At 39.5% G+C, this 22,111-nt stretch overlaps 1 protein-coding gene across 2 annotated transcripts; it reads left to right on the top strand.

The window, feature by feature from the left end:
• The first annotated feature begins 345 nt into the window (after window positions 1-345).
• On the top strand, window positions 346-22,042 carry MGST1 (microsomal glutathione S-transferase 1). 2 transcript variants are annotated; one of them, XM_077870928.1, is made up of 4 exons: window positions 346-503; window positions 6,416-6,564; window positions 8,632-8,726; window positions 21,435-22,042. In XM_077870928.1, the coding sequence occupies exons 2-4, from the start codon at window positions 6,439-6,441 to the stop codon at window positions 21,679-21,681; spliced, it is 468 nt and encodes a 155-aa protein (XP_077727054.1). In that variant the 5' UTR covers window positions 346-503; window positions 6,416-6,438; the 3' UTR covers window positions 21,682-22,042. The 2 variants fall into 2 exon arrangements, with proteins under 2 accessions (XP_077727054.1, XP_077727053.1); XM_077870927.1 differs by having other exon boundaries at window positions 350-534.
• The last annotated feature ends 69 nt before the right edge of the window (window positions 22,043-22,111 follow it).

Genomic DNA, 22,111 nt, shown 5'->3' with positions numbered 1-22,111 from the left:
TAAACGTTGCATCGTGTCCGTGCCAGCCTTTGCCTTGCCACGGGTACAGGGAAAGTGAAGCTCAATGGGAAGCACTTTTGTGAATGGTTCCTAATCAGTCCTCCCCTCTCCCTCCTCCTCCCAGAGATCTAACTCCTCTAAGAGCTTTTAAAGCTTTCAAAATTCAGCATCAGCACCTTTGCAAATGGTTTCCAGCTACTAAAAGCTTTGCCAGCCTCCAGGCAGCAGAAGTCCCGTGCGAACCGCTCAGGTCCCCGCCCCCACCGTAAGGGGACAGAGCCCGGGAGGAGCCGCAGGGGGTCAAGGAAGGAGACCCGGGGGCGGGGATTACCCTGGAACAGAAAATCAGGCGATTGGGGGAGGTGCTTGGCCGGGCTGGGAGTCCGGCTGGCAGCGCCGGAGAGCGAATAAGAGCAAACCAGCCAGAGCGGGTGCGGTGCTAGGGCCCCGGGGCCGCGCCGGGCAAGTCACCGCAGTGGCCGTGCGCCCCGCCGCTGGCACAGGTGCGCCGCCGTTGCTCCTGCTCGATTCGCAGTACGTGCCCGGGGTGCGGGGTGGGGGCGCGGGGCGCGGGCGCGGGGCGCGGGGGGCGGAGGAGCGAGCGGGGCTGCAAGGGCCTGGGCTTCAGGGCTCTGCGGCCGCGGGAAACTTCGCTGCAACCTTGAGCTGCTGCGCGCTGGCGTCTCAGTCCGCCGCCTCCGAAAGGCAGGTGGGCTCCTGCACCCTTGGAGGGTAGGTTGTCCCCGTGGTCAGACTCCAGGGAGGAAACTTCCGAGAGGAAATCTTTTCAGGTCACCCCAACTTTGGGGTCCCGGAGAAGGGAAATCACAACCTGGAAGAGGCGGAGCCGAATTCACCCCTACCCCAGGCCAGCTCCGGCCTCTGTGTGCCCAACACGCTGGGTGCAAACTGGGAATGTATGAAGTCGCTACAGTTTTAAGCAACTTATGTTCTATCGAAGGGTGTGGAGTCTTGCAGCGGCTCTGGACGAATTGGCCTTTGCACCTACTGGGGTCTAGGAAGGATCTGCTCCTCATGGTTCACTTTGTTAGGCAAGAGGAACATCAGCAAGTTAAATAATTACTAATAATAAAAACAATAACAAAGTGCAAGAGAACATAAACTTTGTGATACTATAGCCAACCCCTTCCAACCACCTAACAACCCCCCCCCCCCCCCCCCCCCCGGACTCAGCTATTACTGCTCTGGTTGGCTGGCCTGGGGCGGTGGAGAGAAGGGTGCATGCAAATCCCCCCATCTCATTACTTTCTTCAAAATAGTCCCAAGGCTTCTTAGTATTCCCGGCACCCTTTTGTTTTCTCCTTTGCTCTCTGCCTGCTTTGTCTCCAAGGGAGTGCCAAGTGGGTTATAATCAAGCATTGTTGTATGGTCACATGGAAAATCCCCAGATCCTCTAGCTTACAGCCTTTCTTCCACGTAAGATGAGTTCTTTAGGGCCTTAGCTTGCCTTGAATACCAAGCTACACATACCTTTTGCATACCCTGAAGGCCTTCCATTCTGGGAGATAAGATAATGATAGGGTCTGTTGTCCTTTTCTGTTTCCAAAAGGAGAGGACTATGTGGGGACTTTGGTCATTTTTTAAAATGGCAAATCAGTCCGATTTTGAATGTTGCTCTTGGTGGCAAACAAGTACAGTTTTTCTCAGGGTTTGCTTTAGGGTGTAGTTTACTAACCACGGAGGCTGGGAAGGGAGATCAGATCAGCACAGCACCTGAGAGCCGCCTTACCCCACATCTTCCCAGCACCCCCAGCATGTTCCCCCCAGCACCTGGACTCTGAAGCATAGGAGGCCAGGTCTGCAGTCACCTTGCCCCGTTCAGAAAATTCTAGAATTGATAAACAGCAACAAGGCCGTTAAATTATCTTTTTTTCTTTATCTTAAGGTAGTGTTATGTTTGTTTGGGAAGTCATAAAATTGCAGAGTCATGGCTCAGGGGATGTGTGACCAGATTTTTGTGTGTTTCACAATATTGATGTTGCAAGGCCACCATAAATAAGAAGAGAACTTTGTCCTTTTTGGCCAAGAGCCTGTAAAGAGGAATATTCCATGGTTGAGAAATAAAGACTCAACTGTAATAGATACAGTTGGGGTAGGCATTGTGTTTAGATAGGAGGGCGAGATAGGAATACAAGATGGAACAGAAAAAGGCGCCCCCAGAAAACCAGAGCGGTCTAGAATTCTTGACCTTGATAGTGGCCGCTCATGAATTAAGCACTTGAGAAAACTGGGTTCTAGTCTTGGTCCATCCACAGTGAATTTGGGTCGCATTACTCCCTGTACCTCTTCAGGCCTCCGTTTCCTTATAGATTAAAGGCAGAGACAAATACTCCTTCCTGGCTCTGACTACCTTAGAGTTTTCTAGATCAAGTGAAATCATGGGAAAGCTGTTTGAAATTTCTAAAATTATCTCCTCGGTGCCTAGGACAGTACCAAAGCAGGAACTTATTTCCTGGATAGTTACACAGCACTTAGTTCTAAGCTCTGTACACTTTACTCATTTGACTCACAAGAATCCTGCGCGTCGGAGGTATTATTGACCTCATTATCCAAGGAAGGTAAGTAGGTCCCAGATTATTAACCTCATTATCCAAGGAAGGTAAGTAGGTCCCAGAGAAGTTAAACCACAGGCAGTAAACTAGCAGAGCCGAATGTCCCCGGCCTCTAGCCTCGTCCTTGCGTCTCTGTGTGTTCCCCATGCTGCTCCTTGTCCCTTCAACGGCGGTCACCTCCAGCTCAGGGAATGGAGCCCAGCTCTCTGGTGTTCTCTGCTATGCCAACCAGTGATGGACAGCAAAGGGAATGACACACGGTACATTTAGAATTTGTCATGACAACAGTTCAGTTTCCTGTTTTGTCTTGTCTTAGATTATTCACCCCTCATTCCTGGAATACCCAAAACACCTGACATTTTACCCTCTGAATTATTAGTACTATGACACTCCTCTCCACCCTCCAGGTGACCTTCTCTAGCAAAAAGCTTATCCACTAATTTGAGAGAGAGCACGAGTGGGGGTAGGGGGAAGGGCAAAGGGAAAGGGAGAAGTGAGGCTTGATCCTAGGACCCCGAGATCATGACCTGAGCCAAAAGCAGATGCTTATTCACCACCTGAGCCAGGCACCCCAGTAATTTTGTCTTGACTGCAGCGCCCAGCCACAATGTAGGTTCAAGGCAACTTACTGACAGCTTTGGAAAAAAGTCTAGGCCAGCACCGTCCTATTCCATGCTTGAAATCACTTCTGTTTCTTCGTGTCTTACCTTCACTGCTGCACACCTGGCCCGCAGGCCTGCTGGAGTGGAAGGTACTGGTCTCTGAGGAGCGGTTCCGGGACCTGTCGGGTGGGAAGGCAGAGGCTCAGCACTGGCCCATCTCCCAGAACCACAGACTGGAGGAGTTAGGCCACATTCTTGGTGCTGGAAAACCTCTTTGTGTGAGGTGCACTGTCAACATGTTGTTCACATTTAATGGAAAACAAAAACCCTGGCTTTGCCTTTTTCTCCAGCTGCCGACGTCTTTGTGTTCTTTTCCCACCAGCAGTTCTGGAAGGCTTCTGCTTTTTCTCTTCTTTTTCAATGCCAGTTTTCACTAAAAGAAAACCCATCCTCTGGACTTTTATTCCATTGCTAAATCTATTTCGTTCTGTAGACATCTGCAGAGACCTACGGAAACTATTTTAGTTGTAAAATTATTGCTAAATAACAACAGTTCCGACTTGATAAACTTCTATGTAACTTTTTTTTTTTTATTACTATTAACATTCCTGCTGTGTTTCCTCAGATCTCTGTCCAGAGGCATAGGACTTAAGGATCCCTTGTTAAGCTAATTACTCTACAGGAGCTTTGAAGGATAGTGAGGTTTTAATCATGACTTCTTCCCCACTCCCACCCCCTCTACCAGAACAAGAGCAGACCCATTAAATGGTGGTAAAGTATTACCTTGCGCTGAGAGCTTATATCACATTATGTGTTTCAAGACTACTGACTTTTGGAGGTGGATTAATGTCTCTTATGCATTTGGTTTTGTTTTTTAAACTGGAACATATAGTTTCTGTTTGCTTAAATCCGAAGTACATATTCAGCCTGCCTTTAAAAATAGGGGTTATTGGGGCATCTGCGTGGCTCAGTGGTTAAGCATCTGCTTTTGGCTCAGGTTGTGATCCTGGGGTCCTGGGATCGATTCCTGCATCGGGCTCCCTGCAGGGAGCCTACTTCTCCCTCTGCCCGTGTCTCTGCTTCTCTCTCAGTGTCTGCCATGAATGAATAAATGAATGAATGAATGAATAAGTAAATAAATAAATAAAATGTTTTTAAAAATATAAAATAAAATAAAATAATAAAATAAAATAAAATAGTAAAATAAAATAGGGGTTACTTTGGAAGCTTTGGTTTCTTTATCTGGAAAATGGGAATGATAGTACCTATCCTGTAGGTACAGGTACACTGTAGCATAATTGGGAGAGGAAACATGATAACAAAGAGTGTACCAGCCACAGAGCAGGCTTTCAAAGTTAGTTGAATCAGAATTAAGCAGTTTGCAGTCTCTTCTTGAAGGAGACAGTGCAGTGTACTTAGTGTACAAGCTAGGAAGGCAGAGATATGGGTTGTGTCCTAGCTTGGCTGCTCAACATTTCTGAATCACATTTTCTTCACCCGTGAAATGAATATAGTTATGAGAACTATACTAGTATAGTTACAAAGGCTATGTAATGCACATAAAGTACATGGCATAGTTGAACGCATAGTGGACTCATAAAATTAAGCATATATGTATCTGTGTGGTTGTATATATCACAGTAACAGCAATACTTAGACAACCGTATGACCTGAACCGAGTAAAGAAAGAGATACAGATTTTTTTTTAAGATTTTAAAGATAAAAAAAAAAAAGATTTTAAAGATAGAATGATCAGAATTTGGTAGATGTCAGCCTGATAAGGTTGTATATAGGAGTTGAGTTTTAAAGGCAGGAACGGACGTTGTGTCCAAGAGACCATACTCCATGCCCAGCAGATTAAGTAGTACGGAAGCTTGAATGTGAGAAAAGATGTGTGTTTATGTGGAAGGGAGAGAAGAAGCAGACAGCAGGGCTGATAATTGAACAAGAGGATGTTAAAAAAGAATGGCTACCGTTTAGGGTAGGAAATTTACATGTTAAGCTTTACCCTAAATCCCTATCCACTTTGACTTCAGTATCACCAGATTGCCTTAGCTTCCCTTCTGGGTACATTCTCACTTACACTTCCAACTTCAGACAGATAGTTACATTCAGTGGAAGGTGAAATAAACTTGAGTTCTGTAAAGCTAATCTCCATTAGCTTATTCCTTCTTTGAAAGTCCCATAAGTGCTACTTCCTTACTTGCATTTGCCTGGCATTTTGTTTCAGTATCCTGCTTCTCCTTGTTCACTTGTGTTGGTATTAATGATGACTATAATCATGGTGATAATGATGATCATAAAGTATAATAAACCTTATCGAGGGTTCTTCATGGGCCAGGTTCTGTGCCAAGTATAAGTATATTCCACATGTTATCTCACTAAATCCTGACAACAAACTGGTAAGTTAAGGACTATTTCTATTCTCATCTTATAAATGAAGAAATTTAGTTTCAGAGAGGCCAAGTCTCTCAACCAAAGTTGATAACCAAATGGTGGGATTGGAATTCAAATCTTGGAGCCTGGGATCTTAAATACTCTTGAAATGAGAAAACACTGTAAACTGGGTTTCTAAAGAAGGATATATATTTGAGCTTAGGGATTTATTTATTTATTTTTCTAAGACTATTTGAGAGAGTGTGTGTAACCAGGGGGAGAGGCAGAAGAAGAGGGAGAGAGAATCACAAGCCAACTTTGCTATGAGTGCAGAATCCAACTCAGGGCTCGGATCTCATGAGCCTGAGATCATGACCTGAGATGAAATTAAGAGTCAAATGCTTAACCAAAATGCTTAACCAACTGAGCCACCCCCAGGGGCCCAGAACTTCGGCATTTCTAATCAACCATTAATGGTGCTACTGTGTACGTAATTTAATGCTACTGGAGAGATCAATCCATAAACTCTGGTCCTTTACATCCAACTTATGGTTCATCTTGATGCAAAAATAAGATTTTCATCTCACTTTATAGCATTGTACCCATTTGTGTTTGCTTCTCATTCCCCTGTGTTTTCATTTTCACTCCATGCTTGTTTAATATCTTCAAGCTTAATGTTATAGAACTAGAAAAACACAATATTGTTTATTTTGAAATTTTAGCAAAGATTATTTCTTCTGCAATAACCCAGGATATTTTTTAAGAACAGTGTGGTTAATGCTGCAATATAAGCACACCAAGTGACCATCAAGTTTTTTGAGGTATTCCCATCTACTTTTCCTATCTTGTCTAAAATCTTTTCAGGATTCCAGACCAAAATTGAGAAAATGGTTGACCTCACTGAGCTAATGGAAAATGAAGTATTCATGGCCTTTGCTTCTTACACAACAATTATTCTTTCAAAAATGATGTTTATGAGTACTGCAACTGCATTCTTTAGATTGACAAGAAAGGTAAGACATTTGGAGGCAATATTTTCCTTGAAGGGTTGGCATTTTGGAGAACAATTTTCTTGATTAACATTTTTTTGGGGGGGGGTAGTGGGTAAAGCCCAATGGCACAGTGTTTAATGTTGCAAATGAATTATGCCATTTTTGGTACAGATGCATCTGGTATATTTATGGAACAGGTACTTTTTCCTGGAAACTAGTAAACATTTTTTTCATTGTGGCTTTTACCCTTTATCAGGTATGCTTAGTATACGAGATTCTCAGAGTATCAGAGTTTTCAAGAAAACTTTCTGTGATTTTGAAGCTAATTTTGCCAACTAGAGTTTAGAAAATAGTCATTTTCCAGATGGGTAACCAGTGTCTTCGTTCTATTACAGGTCAAGGATATACCTTTGGGGACAGAATTATTATTATTATCATCAGTAGAGCCTTTAATGATGGGGCAAGGCATTTGAATTATGTGTAGTTCTGACTTCTTAAGTGGGTGCTATTTCTGCCCAGCATTATAAGAATGATTTTTTCTTAATGGTTGGGGAAAGTGATAGAAAGATTTCGAAAGCATGACATATACTCAAACAGGGTTTGTAACCCAGTAAGGGAGGATAGAGCAAAACTACCTTGACAAAGCTAAACTATTTCCATTGGTGTGGTCCCTATCTCTAGTCAGCAACTTCTTCCTGGAAACCACCTATTTCTCTCTCTCTGTTTCTCTTTCTGAGTCTCTAATGGGTCCAGGAGTCAGAGCAGCAGGCTGTGAAATGACTGCTTACCACCAGGTTTACAATGTCCTCCAGAAACATAGTAGTACTAAGCATAGCAGAAATGTACCCCATCTTACAAGAAAGGGAGAAAGGAATTCAGATTTGTGGAGTGCCAGTGGTATGTGCCAGGAGCTGCGTGGTGCTCTTTGTATGTGTGAAATCATGGACTCATTTTACATAGTTTTTAGTATTATCATGTGAAATGAGCATTGGTCCCCCCATTTTGCAGATGAGAAACTGGAAGTCCGAGAGGTCAGGTAGCTTACCCAAGGTTACACACCCATAAAGCATGAAGCTAAGATTCTAATTCAGATTGCTTTAAATCTGAATCGCATGCACTTTCCACTTTAATACATTTATTTACTTATTTGAAACATATTTATTGAACATAAATGCCAGACATTTATTTAGAATGCAGACAGACAAAGCTGGCCTCAAGAACTGATACTCTATTAAGTCCCTTCCCATCAGTTCTCCTCAACGTCTTTATCTGAAATAAATGCTTATGTCATATTAAGAAAAGTAGTATAATATTTATGAATTTCTAAGCTTAAATTAGGCTAATTTTGTAGTTCATGTTTTTCTTTATTATAAATTATTAAACAGTGGAACACACTTAAATATTTTTAAATGCATTTTTCAAGTTTCAAGGGATGAGGAAATCATATCAAACAGCATAATAATTTGCAGGAAGGGATAAATGAACATATGCCCTAGAACATGGACTTGGTATTTTTAGGAATGCAATTCTACTTCTTATATTTCACTACATTATTCAACCCAAAGTGTTCATTAATTCAATAAAAGAAAAGAGATACACATATCTTAACAAAGTACAAAATACATTTCCTGCCCCTCGCTCTTAGGCTTCTTGTCTGTTCCCTAACATATGTGGTTAGTAAATTAAGGACCTTCATATAAACCAATCAGGTGGGAATATTAATACTCTTAAGGGAAGTTGTATCAATATCACTAGGAAAAGATTCCAGTTCACCTTAATAATAGTCGATGATGGATTGGAATTATGCTCTCTTTTCCACTTTTCCTTTTTTTTTCACTATTTTTATGCATTAGTTTTTATTTATGTTCTTATTTATACTTTTCTTTAAAAAAATTTTTTTTGCACTGTTAAAAACTCAGGTTTAACGTATAGACCCCTCCTGGTGTTTGAGCTCCAAATTTTCTTTTCATAAGGGCCAACCTGAATACCTGTATTTCTCCTGTTAAAATGCAAATAATTTATCAGATAGAATACTCCCATGTTATTTGGTATTTGAAATAATTTTTTTTTTCTTGGTATTTGGAATAGGTTTTTGCCAACCCAGAAGACTGTGCCAGCTTTGGCAAAGGAGAAAATGCCAAAAAGTATCTTCGGACAGATGATAGGGTGGAACGTGTACGGAGGTAAACCCACTGTCCCCTAAAATTATTTACTTGATAAAAGAATTTTGGTCCCAGAGTTCACTGAGGATGTTGGGGGGTCATAAAAAGGGATAAAAGTCAGTTATCTTAACTAGTCCATACAATAATGATAGAAAATTAGGAATCTAGAAGTCTCCATCTCTCACTGCAATTGCACATGCTGCCAATTTCCTACCTTGTCGGGGTTAATGACTTTGTACTGTGTAGGGATTTTTCAAAAGGTATTAAAGGTAGGAGGTAAAACGAGGATGGTAGATTCTTCAGTTTTGTCATCTTTCTCCAGAGGTGAGACTGTCAGCTTGTTTGAAAAGTTGAAGATACTTTTGCATAAAACTCGAAATGTGAACGTGGGAAGTCTTGCCTTCCTTTTTCTCTCTCCTTTATAGGTATTATGTTTAATGTACTGAGAATTCAATGAGCAATGAAAAGCCATAAGCCAAGACACTATCCATACCACTTCCTAATAATATAATTAATACACTGTTTTAGAAAAGCAAATTGAATCTTAGTCCTAAAAGTATACTTCTTAATCTTTGCCATAAAGTCATATAAATTACAAACTTTTTTTCACCTGAACTGTAATTGACAAATAAAATTGTAAGACATATAAAGTGCACAGCATCATGATTCAATAACACATATGTGTTGTGAAAAGTTTATCTGCATCGAGTTTATTAACACATCCATGACCTCCATAGTTACCACCCCCTCTGTTTTTTAATGAGAGCATTTAAGGTCTAATCTCTTAGCAAATTTCAATTATACAGTACAGTGTTATTAACTATAGTCACCATGTCACGCTTTAGGTCCTCAGACCTTCTTTATCTTATAACTGAACTTTTGTACCCTACCAACCTCTCATTTTCCCCCAGCCCCTGGCAACCAGCTTTCTACTGTTTCTATGAGTTTGAAAAATTTTTTTCCAGTCTTTTAGATTCCACGTATAAGTGGTACCATATAACATTTGTCTTTCTCTGCTTTATTTTACCGAGCCTACTGCCCTTCAGGTTCATCTGTGTTGTTGGATGTAATAGGATTTATTTCTTTTTTAAGAGTGAATAATGTCCCATTGCACATATATACCACATTTTCTTTATCCATTCATCTATTGATGGGCACTTAGGTTGTTTCTGTATCTTGGCTATTGTGAATGATGCTGCAGTGAACATGGGAGTGCAGATATCTCTTTGGAATTTGGATTTCTTTTCTCTTCTCTTCTCTTCTCTTCTCTTCTCTTCTCTTCTCTTCTCTTCTCTTCTCTTCTCTTCTCCTCTCCTCTCCTCTCCTCTCCTCTCCTCTCCTCTTTTCTTTTCTTTTCTTTTTTCTTTTCTTTTCTTTCTTTTCTTTTTTCTTTTTTATATATACCCAGCAGTGAGATTGCTGGATCATCCGGTTGTTCTATTTTTAATTTTTTGAGGAACCTCCAAACTGTTTTCCATTGTGGCTTATACAAGTTTACATTCCTACCAACAAAGTTCCCTTTTTTCCACATTTTTGCCAGCATTTATCATCTCTTGTTCTTTTGACAATAGCCATCCTAAGAGAGGTGAAGTTAATCAAAATCACTGATTTTGGATGATTTTTGAATAAAAATCAGTGGTTTTGGATGTCTTCTTTGGATAAAAATAACTATTCAGGTCTTTGCTTATATTTATTAACTGGATTATTGTTATTGCTATAGAGCTGTGTAAGTTCTTTGTATATTTTGGGTATTAAGCACGTGTCGGACATGTGGCTTGCAAATATTTCCTCCATAGATTGTCTTTCCATTTTGATTATGGTTTCCTTTGCTGAGCAGAAGCTTTCTGGTTTGATAGAGACTCATGTGTTTATTTTGGTTTTGTTGTCTTTGATTTTGGTGTCAAATCCAGAAAAATCATTGCTGAAGCCAGTGTCAAGGAGCTTACCCTCTATGTTTTCTTCCAGGAATTGTATGGTTTCAGGTCTTACATTTCAAGTCTTTAATCCCTTTAGAATTAATTTTTGTGAATAGTATAAAATAGGGTGTGGCTTCATTCTTTTGCATGTGGAAATTCAGTTTTCTCAACACAGTTTATTGAAGAGACTAGCCTTTCCTATTGTATATTATAATTATTTTTGCTACTTGTCTTTTAGTTTTTATACTAGACTTATGTAATTTACCCACCATCATTACATTATACACCCACTGTGTATTTTGAATTTAATTATATTTGCTTTTACTGGTGAGTTTTATACTTCTGTTTGTTATCTTCTTACAAAATAATGTCCTTCTGTTTCAACTTAAAGAAAATCCTTTAACATTTCTAGCTGCTGTAGTGGTGATGAACACTTTCAGCTTTTGTTTAGAGAATTCGTTGTCTCTCCTTCAATTCTGAAGGACAACTTTATCAGGTAGAGAATTCTTTTTTTTTTTTTTTTGTATATTTTTTTATTGGAGTTCGATTTGCCAACATATAGCATAACACCCAGTGCTCATCCTGTCAAGTGCCCCCGTCAGTGCATGTCACCCAGTCACCCCATTCCCCCTCCCACCTCCCCTTCCACTACCCCTTGTTCATTTCCCAGAGTTAGGAGTCTCTCATGTTCTGTCACTCTCACTGATATTTCCCACTCATTTTCTCTCCTATCCCTTTTATGACCTTTCACTATTTTTTATATTCCCCAAATGAATGAGGCCATATAATGTTTGTCCTTCTCCGACTGACTTATTTCACTCAGCATAATACCCTCCAGTTCCATCCATGTCGAAGCAAATGGTGGGTATTTGTCATTTCTAATGGCTGAGGAATATTCCATTGTACACATAGACCACACCTTCTTTATCCATTCATCCTTCGATGGACACCAAGGCTCCTTCCACAGTTTGGCTATTGTGGCATTGCTGCTAGAAACATTGGGGGGGGGGGCAGGTGTCTTGGCTTTTCACTGCATCTGTATCTTTGGGGTAAATCCCCAGCAGTGCAATTGCTGGGTTGTAGGGCAGATCTATTTTTAACTCTTTGAGGAACCTCCACACAGTTTTCCAGAGTGGCTGCACCAGTTCACATTCCCACCAACAGTGCAAGAGGGTTCCCTTTCTCCACAGCCTCTCCAAAATTTGTTGTTTCCTGTCTTGTTAATTTTCCCCATTCTCACTGGTGTGAGGTGGTATCTCATTGTGGTTTTGATTTGTATTTCCCTGATGGCCAGTGATGCGGAGCATTTTCTCATGTGCTTGTTGGCCACGTCTATGTCTTCTTTGGTGAAATTTCTGTTCATGTCTTTTGCCCATTTCATGGTTGGATTGTTTGTTTCTTTGCTGTTGAGTTTAATAAGTTCTTTACAAATCTTGGATACTAGCCCTTTATCTGATATATCTTTTGCAAATATCTTCTCCCATTCTGTAGGTTGTCTTTTAGTTTTGTTGACTGTTTCTTTTGCTGTGCAGAAGCTTTTTATCTTGATTAAGTCCCAGTAGTTCATTTTTGCTTTAGTTTCCCTTGCCTTCATAGATGTATCCTGCAAGAAGTTGCTGTGGCCAAGTTCAAAAAGGGTGTTGCCTGTGTTCTTCTCTAGGATTTTGATGGATTCTTATCTCACATTTAGATCTTTCATCCATTTTGAGTGTATCTTCGTCTGTGGTGTAAGAGAATGGTCTAGTTTCATTCTTGTGCACATGGCTGTCCAATTTTCCCAGCACCATTTATTGAAAAGACTGTCCTTTTTGCAGTGGATAGTCTTTCCTGCTTTGTCGAATATTAGTTGATTATAGAGTTGAGGGCCCATTTCTGGGTTCTCTATTCTGTTCCATTGATCTATGTGTCTGTTTTTGTGCCAGTACCACACTGTCTTGATCGCAGCTTTGTAGTACAACTTGAAATCTGGCATTGTGATGCCCCCCGGCTCTGGTTTTCTTTTTCAATATTCCCCTGGCTATTCTGGGTCTTTTATGATTCCACACAAATTTTAAGATTGTTTGTTCCCACTCTCTGAAGAAAGTCCTTGGTATTTTGATAGGGATTGCATTAAATGTGTAAATTGCCCTGGGTAGCATTGACATTTTCACAATATTAATTCTTCCAATCCATGAGCATGGAATATTTTTCCATCTCTTTGTGTCTTCCTCAACTTCTTTCAGAAGTGTTCTGTAGTATTTAGGGTGTAAATCCTTTACCTCTTTGGTTCGGTTTATTCCTAGGTATCTTATGCTTTTGGGTGCAATTGTAAATGGGATTGACTGATTCCTTAATTTCTCTTTCTTCAGTCTCATTGTTAGTGTATAGAAATGCCACTGATTTCTGGGCATTGATTTTGTATCCTGCCACACTGCCAAATTGCTGTATGAGTTCTAGCAATCTTGGGGTCCATGGAGTCTTTTGGTTTTTCTATGCACAGTATCATGTCATCTGCAAAGAGGGAGAGTTTGACTTCTTCTTTGCCAATTTGAATGCCTTTTATTTCTTTTTGTTGTCTGATTGATGAGGCTGGGACTTCTAGTACTATGTTGAATAGCAGTGGTGACAGTGGACATCTCTGTCATGTTTCTGATCTTAGGGGAAAGGCTCCCAGTGTTTCCCCATTGAGAATAATATTTGCTGTGGGTTTTTCGTAGATGGCTTTTAATATGCTGAGGAATGTTCCCTCTATCCCTACACTCTGAAGAGTTTTGATCAGGAATGGATGCTGTATTTTGTCAAATGCTTTCTCTGCATCTAATGAGAGGATCATATGGTTCTTGTTTTTTCTCTTGTTGGTTTGATCTATCACATTGATTGCTTTACCAGTGTTGAACCAGTCTTGCATCCAGGGGATAAATCCCACTTGGTCATGGTGGATAATCTTCTTAATGTACTGTTGGATCCTATTGGAAGGAACAAGAATTCTCTTGTTGAGAATTTTTGCATCTGTGTTCATCAGGGATGTGGGTCTATAATTCTCCATTTTGGTGGGGTCTTTGTCTGGTTTTAGAATTAAGGTGATGCTGGCCTCATAGAATGAGTTTGGAAGTATTCCATACCTTTCTATCTTTCAGAACAGCTTTAGTAGAATAGGCATTGTTTCTTCTTTAAACAAACGTTTGATAGAATATCCCTGGGAAGCCTTCTGGGCCTGGACTTAAATGTCTTGGGAGCTTTTTGATTACTGCTTTAATTTCCTCGCTGGTTATTGGCCTGTTCAGAATTTATATTTCTTCCTGCTCCAGTTTTGGTAATTTGTGTTTTTCCAGAAATGCGTCCATTTCTTCTAGATTGCCTAATTTATTGGTGTCACAATATGTTTTTTAAAATCGTTTGTATTTCCTTGGTATTGGTTGTGATCTCTCCTTTTTCATTCGTGATTTTATTAATTAGAGCCTTTTCTCTTTTGTTTTTAATAAGGCTGGCTAATGGTTTATCTATCTTATTAATTCTTCGAAAGAACCAACTCCTGGTTTTGTTAATCTGTTCAACAGTTCTGATCTCTGTTTCATTGAGTTCTGCTTGAATCCTTATTAACTCTCTTCTGCTTGGTGTGGGTTTTATTTGCTGTTTTTTCTTCAGTTCCTTTAGGTGCAAGGTTAGCTTGCGCATTTGAGTTTTTTCCAATTTTTTGAGGGATGCTTGTATGGCAATGTATTTCCCTCTTAGGACTGCTTTTGCTGTATCCCAAAGATTTTGAATGGTTGTATCTTCATTCTTATTAGTTTCTATGAATCTTTTTTAAAAATATTTTATTTATTTGTTCATGAGAGACACTGAGAGAGAGAGAAAGAAAGAGAGAGAGAGGCAGAGACACACACAGGCAGAGGGAGAAGCAGGCCCCGTGCAGGGAGCCCAATGAGGGACTCGATCCTAGGACCCCAGGATCACACCATGTACTGAAGGCAGGCACTAAACCGCTGAGCCACCCAGGGATCCTTAATTCTTCTCTAATTTCCTGGTTGACCCTTTTATCTTTAGCAGGATGGTCCTTAACCTCCACGTGTTTGAGGTCCTTCCAAACTTCTTGTTGTGATTTAGTTCTAATTTCAAGGCATTATGGTCTGAGAATATGCAGGGGACAATCCCAATCTTTTGGTATCGGTTCAGACCCGATTTGTGACCCAATATGTGGTCTATTCTGGAGAAAGTTCCATGTGCGCTTGAGAAGAATGTGTATTCAGTTGCGTTTGGATTAAAGTTCTGTAAATATCTGTGAAATCCATCTGGTCCAGTGTATCATTTAAAGCTCTTGTTTCTTTGGAGATGTGCTTAGAATATCTGTCATTTGCAGAAAGCGCCGTGTTGAAGTCTCCCAGTATTAGTGTATTATTATCTAAGTATGTTTTTACTTTGGTTATTAATTGATTGATATATTTGGCTGCTCCCACATTAGGGGCATCAGTATTCATGATTGTTAGGTCCTCTTGTTGGATATATCCTTTAAGTATGATATAATGCCCCTCTTCATCTCTGACTATAGTCTTTTGGATAAACTTTAATTTATCTGATATGAGGATGGGTACCCCAGCTTTCTTTTGAGGACCATGTGAATGGTAAATGGTTCTCCAACCTTTCATTTTCAGACTGTAGGTGTCATTAGGTCTCAAATGAGTCTCTTGTAGACAGCAAATAGATAGGTCTTGCTTTTTTATCCTGTCTGAAACCCTGTCTTTTGATGGGATCATTAAGCCCATTCACGTTCTGAGTTACTATTGAAAGATATGAATTTAGTGTCATCATAATACCTATTCAGTCCCTGTTTTTGTGGATTATTTCTTTGGACTTCCTTTCTTTTACAGAACCCCCCTTAATATTTCTTGCAGAGGCATTTTGGTGGTCACATATTCTTTCAATTTCTGCCTATCTTGGAAGCCCTTTATCTCTCCTATTCTGAATGAGAGCCTTGCTGGATAAAGTATTCTTGGTTGCATGTTCTTCTCATTTAGGACCTTGAATATATCCTGCCAGCCCTTTCTGGCCTACCAGGTCTCTGGAGAGGTCTCCTGTTAACCTAACACTTCTCCCCATATAAGTTAGGGATCTCTTGTCTCTTGCTGCTTTAAGGATTTTCTCTTTATCTCTGGAATTTGCAAGTTTCACTATTAAATGTCGAGGTGTTGAATGGTTTTTATTGATTTTGGGGGGGACCCCTTTATCTCCTGGATCTGAATGCCTGTTTCCTTTCCCAATTTAGGGAAATTCTCAGCTATGATTTGTTCACATATGCTTTCTGGTCCTCTGTTCCTCTCGGTGTTGTCTGGAACCCCAATTAAACATAGGTTTTTCCTTCTGAGGTGGCCATTTATTTCCCTTAACCTTTCCTCATGGTCTTATAATTGTTAAATTATATTTTCTCTTCCTTCCTTGCCATCCACTTGTCTTCTATGTCACTCACTCTTTCTTCTACCTCATTAATACTCGTCATTAGGACTCCCAGTTTGGATTGCATCTCATTTAATTGATTTTTAATTTCGGCCTGATTAGATCTAAATTCTGCAGTCATGAAGTCTCTTGAATCCTTTATGCTTTTTTTCCAGAGCCACCAGTAGCTTTATAATTGTGCTTCTGAATTGGCTTTCTGACATTGAATTGTAATCCAAATTCTGTAACTCTGTGGCCGAGAGTACTGTTCCTGATTCTTTCTTTTGTGGTGAGTTCTTCTTTCTAGTCATTTTGCTCAGTGCAGAGTGGCTAAAAAAGAGTTGTACTTGTTAGATGTACTTGTTAGATGTGCAAACTCTTCTCTCTGTAGCATTCCAGCTGTGCTCCCTTAAATCTCAGGTCGAATTTGTAGGTTTTCAGGATGATTTGAAAGTTATCTAGGTAAGTTGGTGGGGACGGGTGACTTGGGGACCCTACTCCCCTGCCATCTTGCCCCACCCCCCTGGTAGAGAATTCTTTGTGAAATATTTGGTATTTATTATTTTATTAATTATATTTTTAAGACTCTTAAAAAGAGTCCCATCCCACTCCCTTCTGCCTTGTAGTTTCTGATTAAAAGTATGCTGGTAGTCTTATGGGGTTCCCTTGTATAAGACAAGCTACTTTTCTCCTGCTGCTTTTAAAATTTTCCCTCTCTTTAACTTTTGGTAATTTAATTATAATATGCCTCGGTGTGTCTGTGTGGATTCATATTTTTTGGTACATCTGAAGTTCCTACATCTGGATGTCTATTTCTTTCTCTGGGTTGGGAAGTTTTTAGCCATTATTTTTTGGTTAAGCTTTCTGCCCCCTTTTCACTCTCTTCTACTTCTGGGACCTCTGAAATAAAGATATTCATCTTTTTGATGGCATTCTGTAAGTTCCATAAATTATATTTTTCCTTTATTTTTTTTCTTTTTGTGCCTCCAGTTACATGAATTCCACTGACCAAGTCATTTATTAAACAGAATGTTTTTCTTCTAAGAGTAAAGTCTGGGCTAGGTAGTTTGAATAAAATGTTAACTTCTGCTTCTCTTAGTTATATATTTGTTAAGTTAGCAGTCCTACTGAGTAAATCAGCTAGTCTTAAACCAACAACAAGACCAACAAGAATGTGGATTTAAAATAAAATAGTTTCAGGACAAAGAATTAATGCGAAAATTTCAAACAGTATCAGAAAATTATGTTATTATGAAAGAGATTAAACAGTAGAAAAGGGTGAGTACAGCTTTGTGGAATTACCAAAACCACCAAAGAGACATTAAGCAGTTTAAAACTTTGTGTTTACCTTTTTGTAGATCCCTTCTAGAGCAGGTAATCACATTCATGATGCTAATCATGACCTTATGCTGATAACGTTGCCCAGGACTTGAGAGTGATAATAATAAGACACTTGATAGCACTAGTGGGTTTGGAGGGAAGATCCAAGCATCATGTGTGAAAGCTTAACAAAATAGATTTTATTTTGAGATTTTAGATTCTTCCCCATTCTCCCCTCCCAGCCTCCCCCTCCTTGCCATACCCATAAGACTGTACTTCTAGAGGAGCAAACCATTATTGAACCTGATCTTCTAGTCAGGTTGTGAACAATTGACCTTAGTTCTGAAAGGAATCAGTGTCCTTGAAGAGGTGCAGCGACTGTGTGCATAGCGCCCCCTGGTGATCAGACGCTGGCTTTTCAGTGTGGCAACAGAAGAAAGTCTCCGAGAAAGATAGGGTGTCCAGTTTCCAGTTGTATTGTTTGAGACCTTATGGACCCCATCAAAAACTTTCTAAGAACAGTTTACTTTCGGTGAAACTTTACTGATAAAGTGTTTCCAGAATATCCCCCATCTCATTTTTAACCTGGATTTTTTTTACACTACTTCCACATGTGAAGCTATTTCTATTAGTATATGCCAATGGCAGGGATGAAATGGGGCCATGAATGAAGATATGCAATCTTGAGAAAATTAATACATAAACATGTGGGAAAAATAATTAAAAACAAAGGAATATGTGTGGAAATGTCAAGATAAGTGACTTATAGGTCAGTGACTCGGTGCTTTGGGCAGACAGAAATCAGTGATGATTAGAAAACATTTTATGTATGTATCTATTTAATCCTATCTCACGAGGTTCTAGAAAGAATTTGAGATCATATATACATTTGTTACAACTAGATAAAAGAAAAGTGTAAGGTAATTAGGGCAGCTGAAAAAATACAGGGAACTTTTCAAAAGGGAAAGAATGAAGGCTTCGGTTTGGTATATAGGGAAAGGAGAGATGTGTAGAACATACTACCTTCTGAGGTAGAAAATACTTTTTCACTGAGTGATGGAATTTAGGTGATGCTCACTGGGGATTCTTTCAAGGGACTGAAGCTTAGTCTAGGAGTTGAACTAGATGGCTTCCCTTCTGGACCCAGTGCATGAATAAAACATTCATTGAGAGATTGTTGTGTGCTCATTGATGTCACTTCTTCTATTAGGATATGATAAAAGAGCTTTAAGACTGGATTCCTGCCCTGGAAGGATTTATAATTTTTACCATGAAAATAAGGCCAACACACATGTAGTAATTAGAGAATGATATAAAGCAGCCTCTTATTAGATGTTAAGTTGTGCGGTACAAGGTATAAGTTCCTAAAGGATTTAGGAATATTGGATGGATGAAGAGCTTGAAGGATATTAGGATTTGGGAAGAGGAAGAGAAGAGTGATCATGTCAATTTGGGATAATTTCTTTGTGGGAATTTGAGCACACTGCTATATTCTGAGTGTGAAGAGCTTTGGTTGAGATAAGGTCCAGGTCAGATGGGTGATGCTGAAATCCAAGTGGTTCTGATCTGAGGGAAGAAGGTGTGACTGGAGCATCATGAGCACAGAGTAGGGCTGTGTGAAGGTCAGCCATAGAGCAAGTCTATACCAAGGGGCATCTGTCCACATGAGAAAAGAAAATGGGAATAGGAGTCATGATGGAGGGAAGGGGACAGACCAGATAGAAAGTGGTCATGAAGACATCTACCTACTAATAGATTTTGGTAGCCATCTAGAAAGGACAGGAAGATGAAAAAAGCTGCCCCTATAAGGTAAGCTGTGTTGTTCAATCAGAGAAAGGATTCCAGTGGAAAGGTGATACTGATCTATAGCAAGTGCTCACTGGTAGAGCTCGGTATGTGTATGCCTGGGCCAGCCAGGGTCTAAAAAGAACAGCATGTAAAATGGCATGAGTTAGTATTGAGTATGAGCGTCTATTGAAAACAGACAATTTCTAGGACAATGAGCAGTGTTATCTATAAGAACATTTGGAAGGCTGAAGACAGGAAAGGCAAATTGAAGAAGGGAAATAAGATATAGGGAGGCCAGAAAAAAATGGAGGGACTAATACTGTCCAAAGAAGCCCTTCTCTGACCTTCCTTCCCTCTACCCCCAGTGAAACCCATTACCGCTTATTGTCCTAGACTTTCTTCTCTGTTTTATTTTCTTTTTTAAAGATTTTATTTATTTATTCATGAGACACAGAGAGAGAGAGAGAGAGAGAGAGAGAGAGAGACATAGGCAGGGGGAGAAGCAGGCTCCATGCAGGGAGCCCGACGTGGGACTCAATCCTGGGACTCCAGGATCATGCCCTGGGCTGAAGGCGGTGCTAAACCGCTGAGCCACCCAGGCTGCCCTCTTCTCTGTTTTAAAACTGTATTCTATTTGCCAATTGCTTAAGTAGACATTATTTTCCATGGGGTCTCCCTTTTAAAACTTCTTCCCCAACTTTAGAATGTCTTACCTTTCAGAAAGCTGTGGGGGAGAAAACTAACATGGCCATCATTGGAGGTGAAGCTATATCTGTGGCACGGCAGGAGAATTCAAAGGACCAAACCAAATAGCCTTCATATAATTGAAGTGGATCCTTCCTAAATAGGAAATAGTATTCCTGCCCCTTCTCATCCGCCTTGCTATCAGTAGCCTGTTCCATGAAAGAGAAGGGACAGGAACACTCATACCATTCTGTCTTTGTTTTTATTTAGGAACAGGCCTTTTTAAAAAAATTATTTATTCATGAGAGACACAGGGAGAAAGGCAGAAACCTAGGCAGAGGGAGAAGTAGGCTCTCTGCCAGGAGCCCAATGCAGAACTCGATCCCAGGACCCTGGGCTCATGACCTGAGCTGAAGGCAGACGCTCAACCACTGAGCCACCCAGGTGCCCCAGGAACAGGTCATTCTTTATTTAAAGTTTTCAAAACTATTACTTATCTAGGTTATTATCATCTTTGTCACCATCAACCTTCATGTTGTCACCATCTTTGTCAGGCAAGCTATGGGAAACAGGAGAAAGGAAAAGAGGTGGGAGATGATGGTGATTGCTGAGCAGGGGATATGTAATAATTTTTTTGGTAGAAGAAAAAAGAGTGACATAAGACAAATTTTTTTTTTCATTTTGAAATGCCTATCAGTAGCTGATAAAGCTCTATCAAAAATCTCAACTCCTAGTCTAGATTCTAAAACAATTTTAGTTCTGGAAACTTAAACAGGGACATTAGATTTTAAAATTAAGCACTTCAAAAAAATCAAGCCAATAATAAATGCACCTTCTATTCTCATTCCTGGCCAGAGAAACCCAGGGTGCCATAAATCAGAGGAAAACTTGTAGTTAAACCATGATTTTTGTCTTCTTCTAGCTATGGTATATAAAGATAGAATTTAGGAAACATATCTTTCTATATTGTCTATCATTTTTGTGTATTCTTTGTACTTTGCTTCTTCACTTCAGTAATTCCTTTTATAATTTGAGGATACATTGTCTAAGATTTTCCCCATATTTGAAAGGCTACTTATGTATTCTGTTGTTTGGAAGTTGAGGGCATAAGATTCTTAGTATTGAAATGGTAAATTAATTGTTGACAATCTAGTAGTTTGGGTGGATGAGCAAGGATTGGCTGAGTAATAATTTTGTAGATTGGCAGAAGTGATAGAGGAGCCTTACGAAAGATTATAACCAAAAGGATTTTCTTCTTTTGGAAAGAAGTGTTTTAAGAAGAATCTTGAATTGCTATTGTATGAATCTCGGAAGAGCAAGTATTTCATATCTAAAAACTGAAGTGAGTTTTATGACAATAGATGCAGCAGTTTTGATATGCCTGAGCGTGCAAAGTGCCTTCTTTGTTATATGTTGAAATACACTAAAGATAGAAACAAAAATAATGAGATATTTAAAATAAAAGCTAAATGGTTGAAGAAGGAAGACAATTTGAAAAAAAGTGAAATAATTCTGCATTTTAAGATCCACTAACATTAGTTTTAGAAGAAAGGGAAAATGAACGTATTTCTACTGATTTTGAAGTCAGTGTTTTGCTAATCATCTTTTCCCACAGAGCTCACCTGAATGACCTTGAAAATATTGTGCCATTTCTTGGCATTGGTCTTCTGTATTCCTTGAGTGGTCCAGATCTTTCTACAGCCCTCCTGCACTTCAGACTCTTTGTTGGAGCACGGATCTACCACACAATCGCGTATTTAACACCCCTTCCCCAGCCAAATCGCGCTTTGGCTTTCTTTATAGGATATGGAGTTACTTTTTCAATGGCTTACAGGTTGCTGAAAAGTAGATTGTATTTGTAAAGAGAATCATATAACTTGTCATCCAATTACTTTCTAAGAATTCTATAATTTCAATTTATAATGAATAGTTTGTTAGATTCTAGGTGGGAGGGGAGCAGGAAAATTAAGATGGGGCCAAGAGTCTGAATATCAACATCACCAATGTCCTTTATTGTTTCATATTTGTGCTTGAAATTTAATGTAATTCTTAAAGTCTTTTGACTTCTTTAAGTGCCTTGTTGTAAATTCTGATTATAATTCATAATATTCTTTCAACATTTAATATTTTAAATCTATAAAAAGGGTGATTGCATGTATGATAAACATATTGTAATATCACTGAATTGGGCATATGAAATAAAGAATTTAAAGAATAGTGTTATTTGGTTTAATTTTTTCCCAACTTGTATTTTCGGAAGCAAAGTCTGTTCAGTGAGCAACTTTAACCTGT

Source organism: Canis aureus, chromosome 25 (assembly GCF_053574225.1).
Source record: "Canis aureus isolate CA01 chromosome 25, VMU_Caureus_v.1.0, whole genome shotgun sequence".
Classification (NCBI taxonomy): domain Eukaryota; kingdom Metazoa; phylum Chordata; class Mammalia; order Carnivora; family Canidae; genus Canis; species Canis aureus.
The sequence above is the reverse complement of the archived record's forward strand: the minus strand, read 5'-3'. Positions and strand labels throughout refer to the sequence as shown.

Excerpts from the sequence above, each read along its gene's own strand:
- MGST1 (XM_077870928.1), top strand. The coding sequence starts at position 6,439 with ATGGTTGACCTCACTGAGCTAATGGAAAATGAAGTATTCATGGCCTTT. Across the intron at positions 6,565-8,631 it reads TCTTTAGATTGACAAGAAAG|GTTTTTGCCAACCCAGAAGA; the intron begins GTAAGACATTTG and ends TATTTGGAATAG. Across the intron at positions 8,727-21,434 it reads AGGGTGGAACGTGTACGGAG|AGCTCACCTGAATGACCTTG; the intron begins GTAAACCCACTG and ends CTTTTCCCACAG.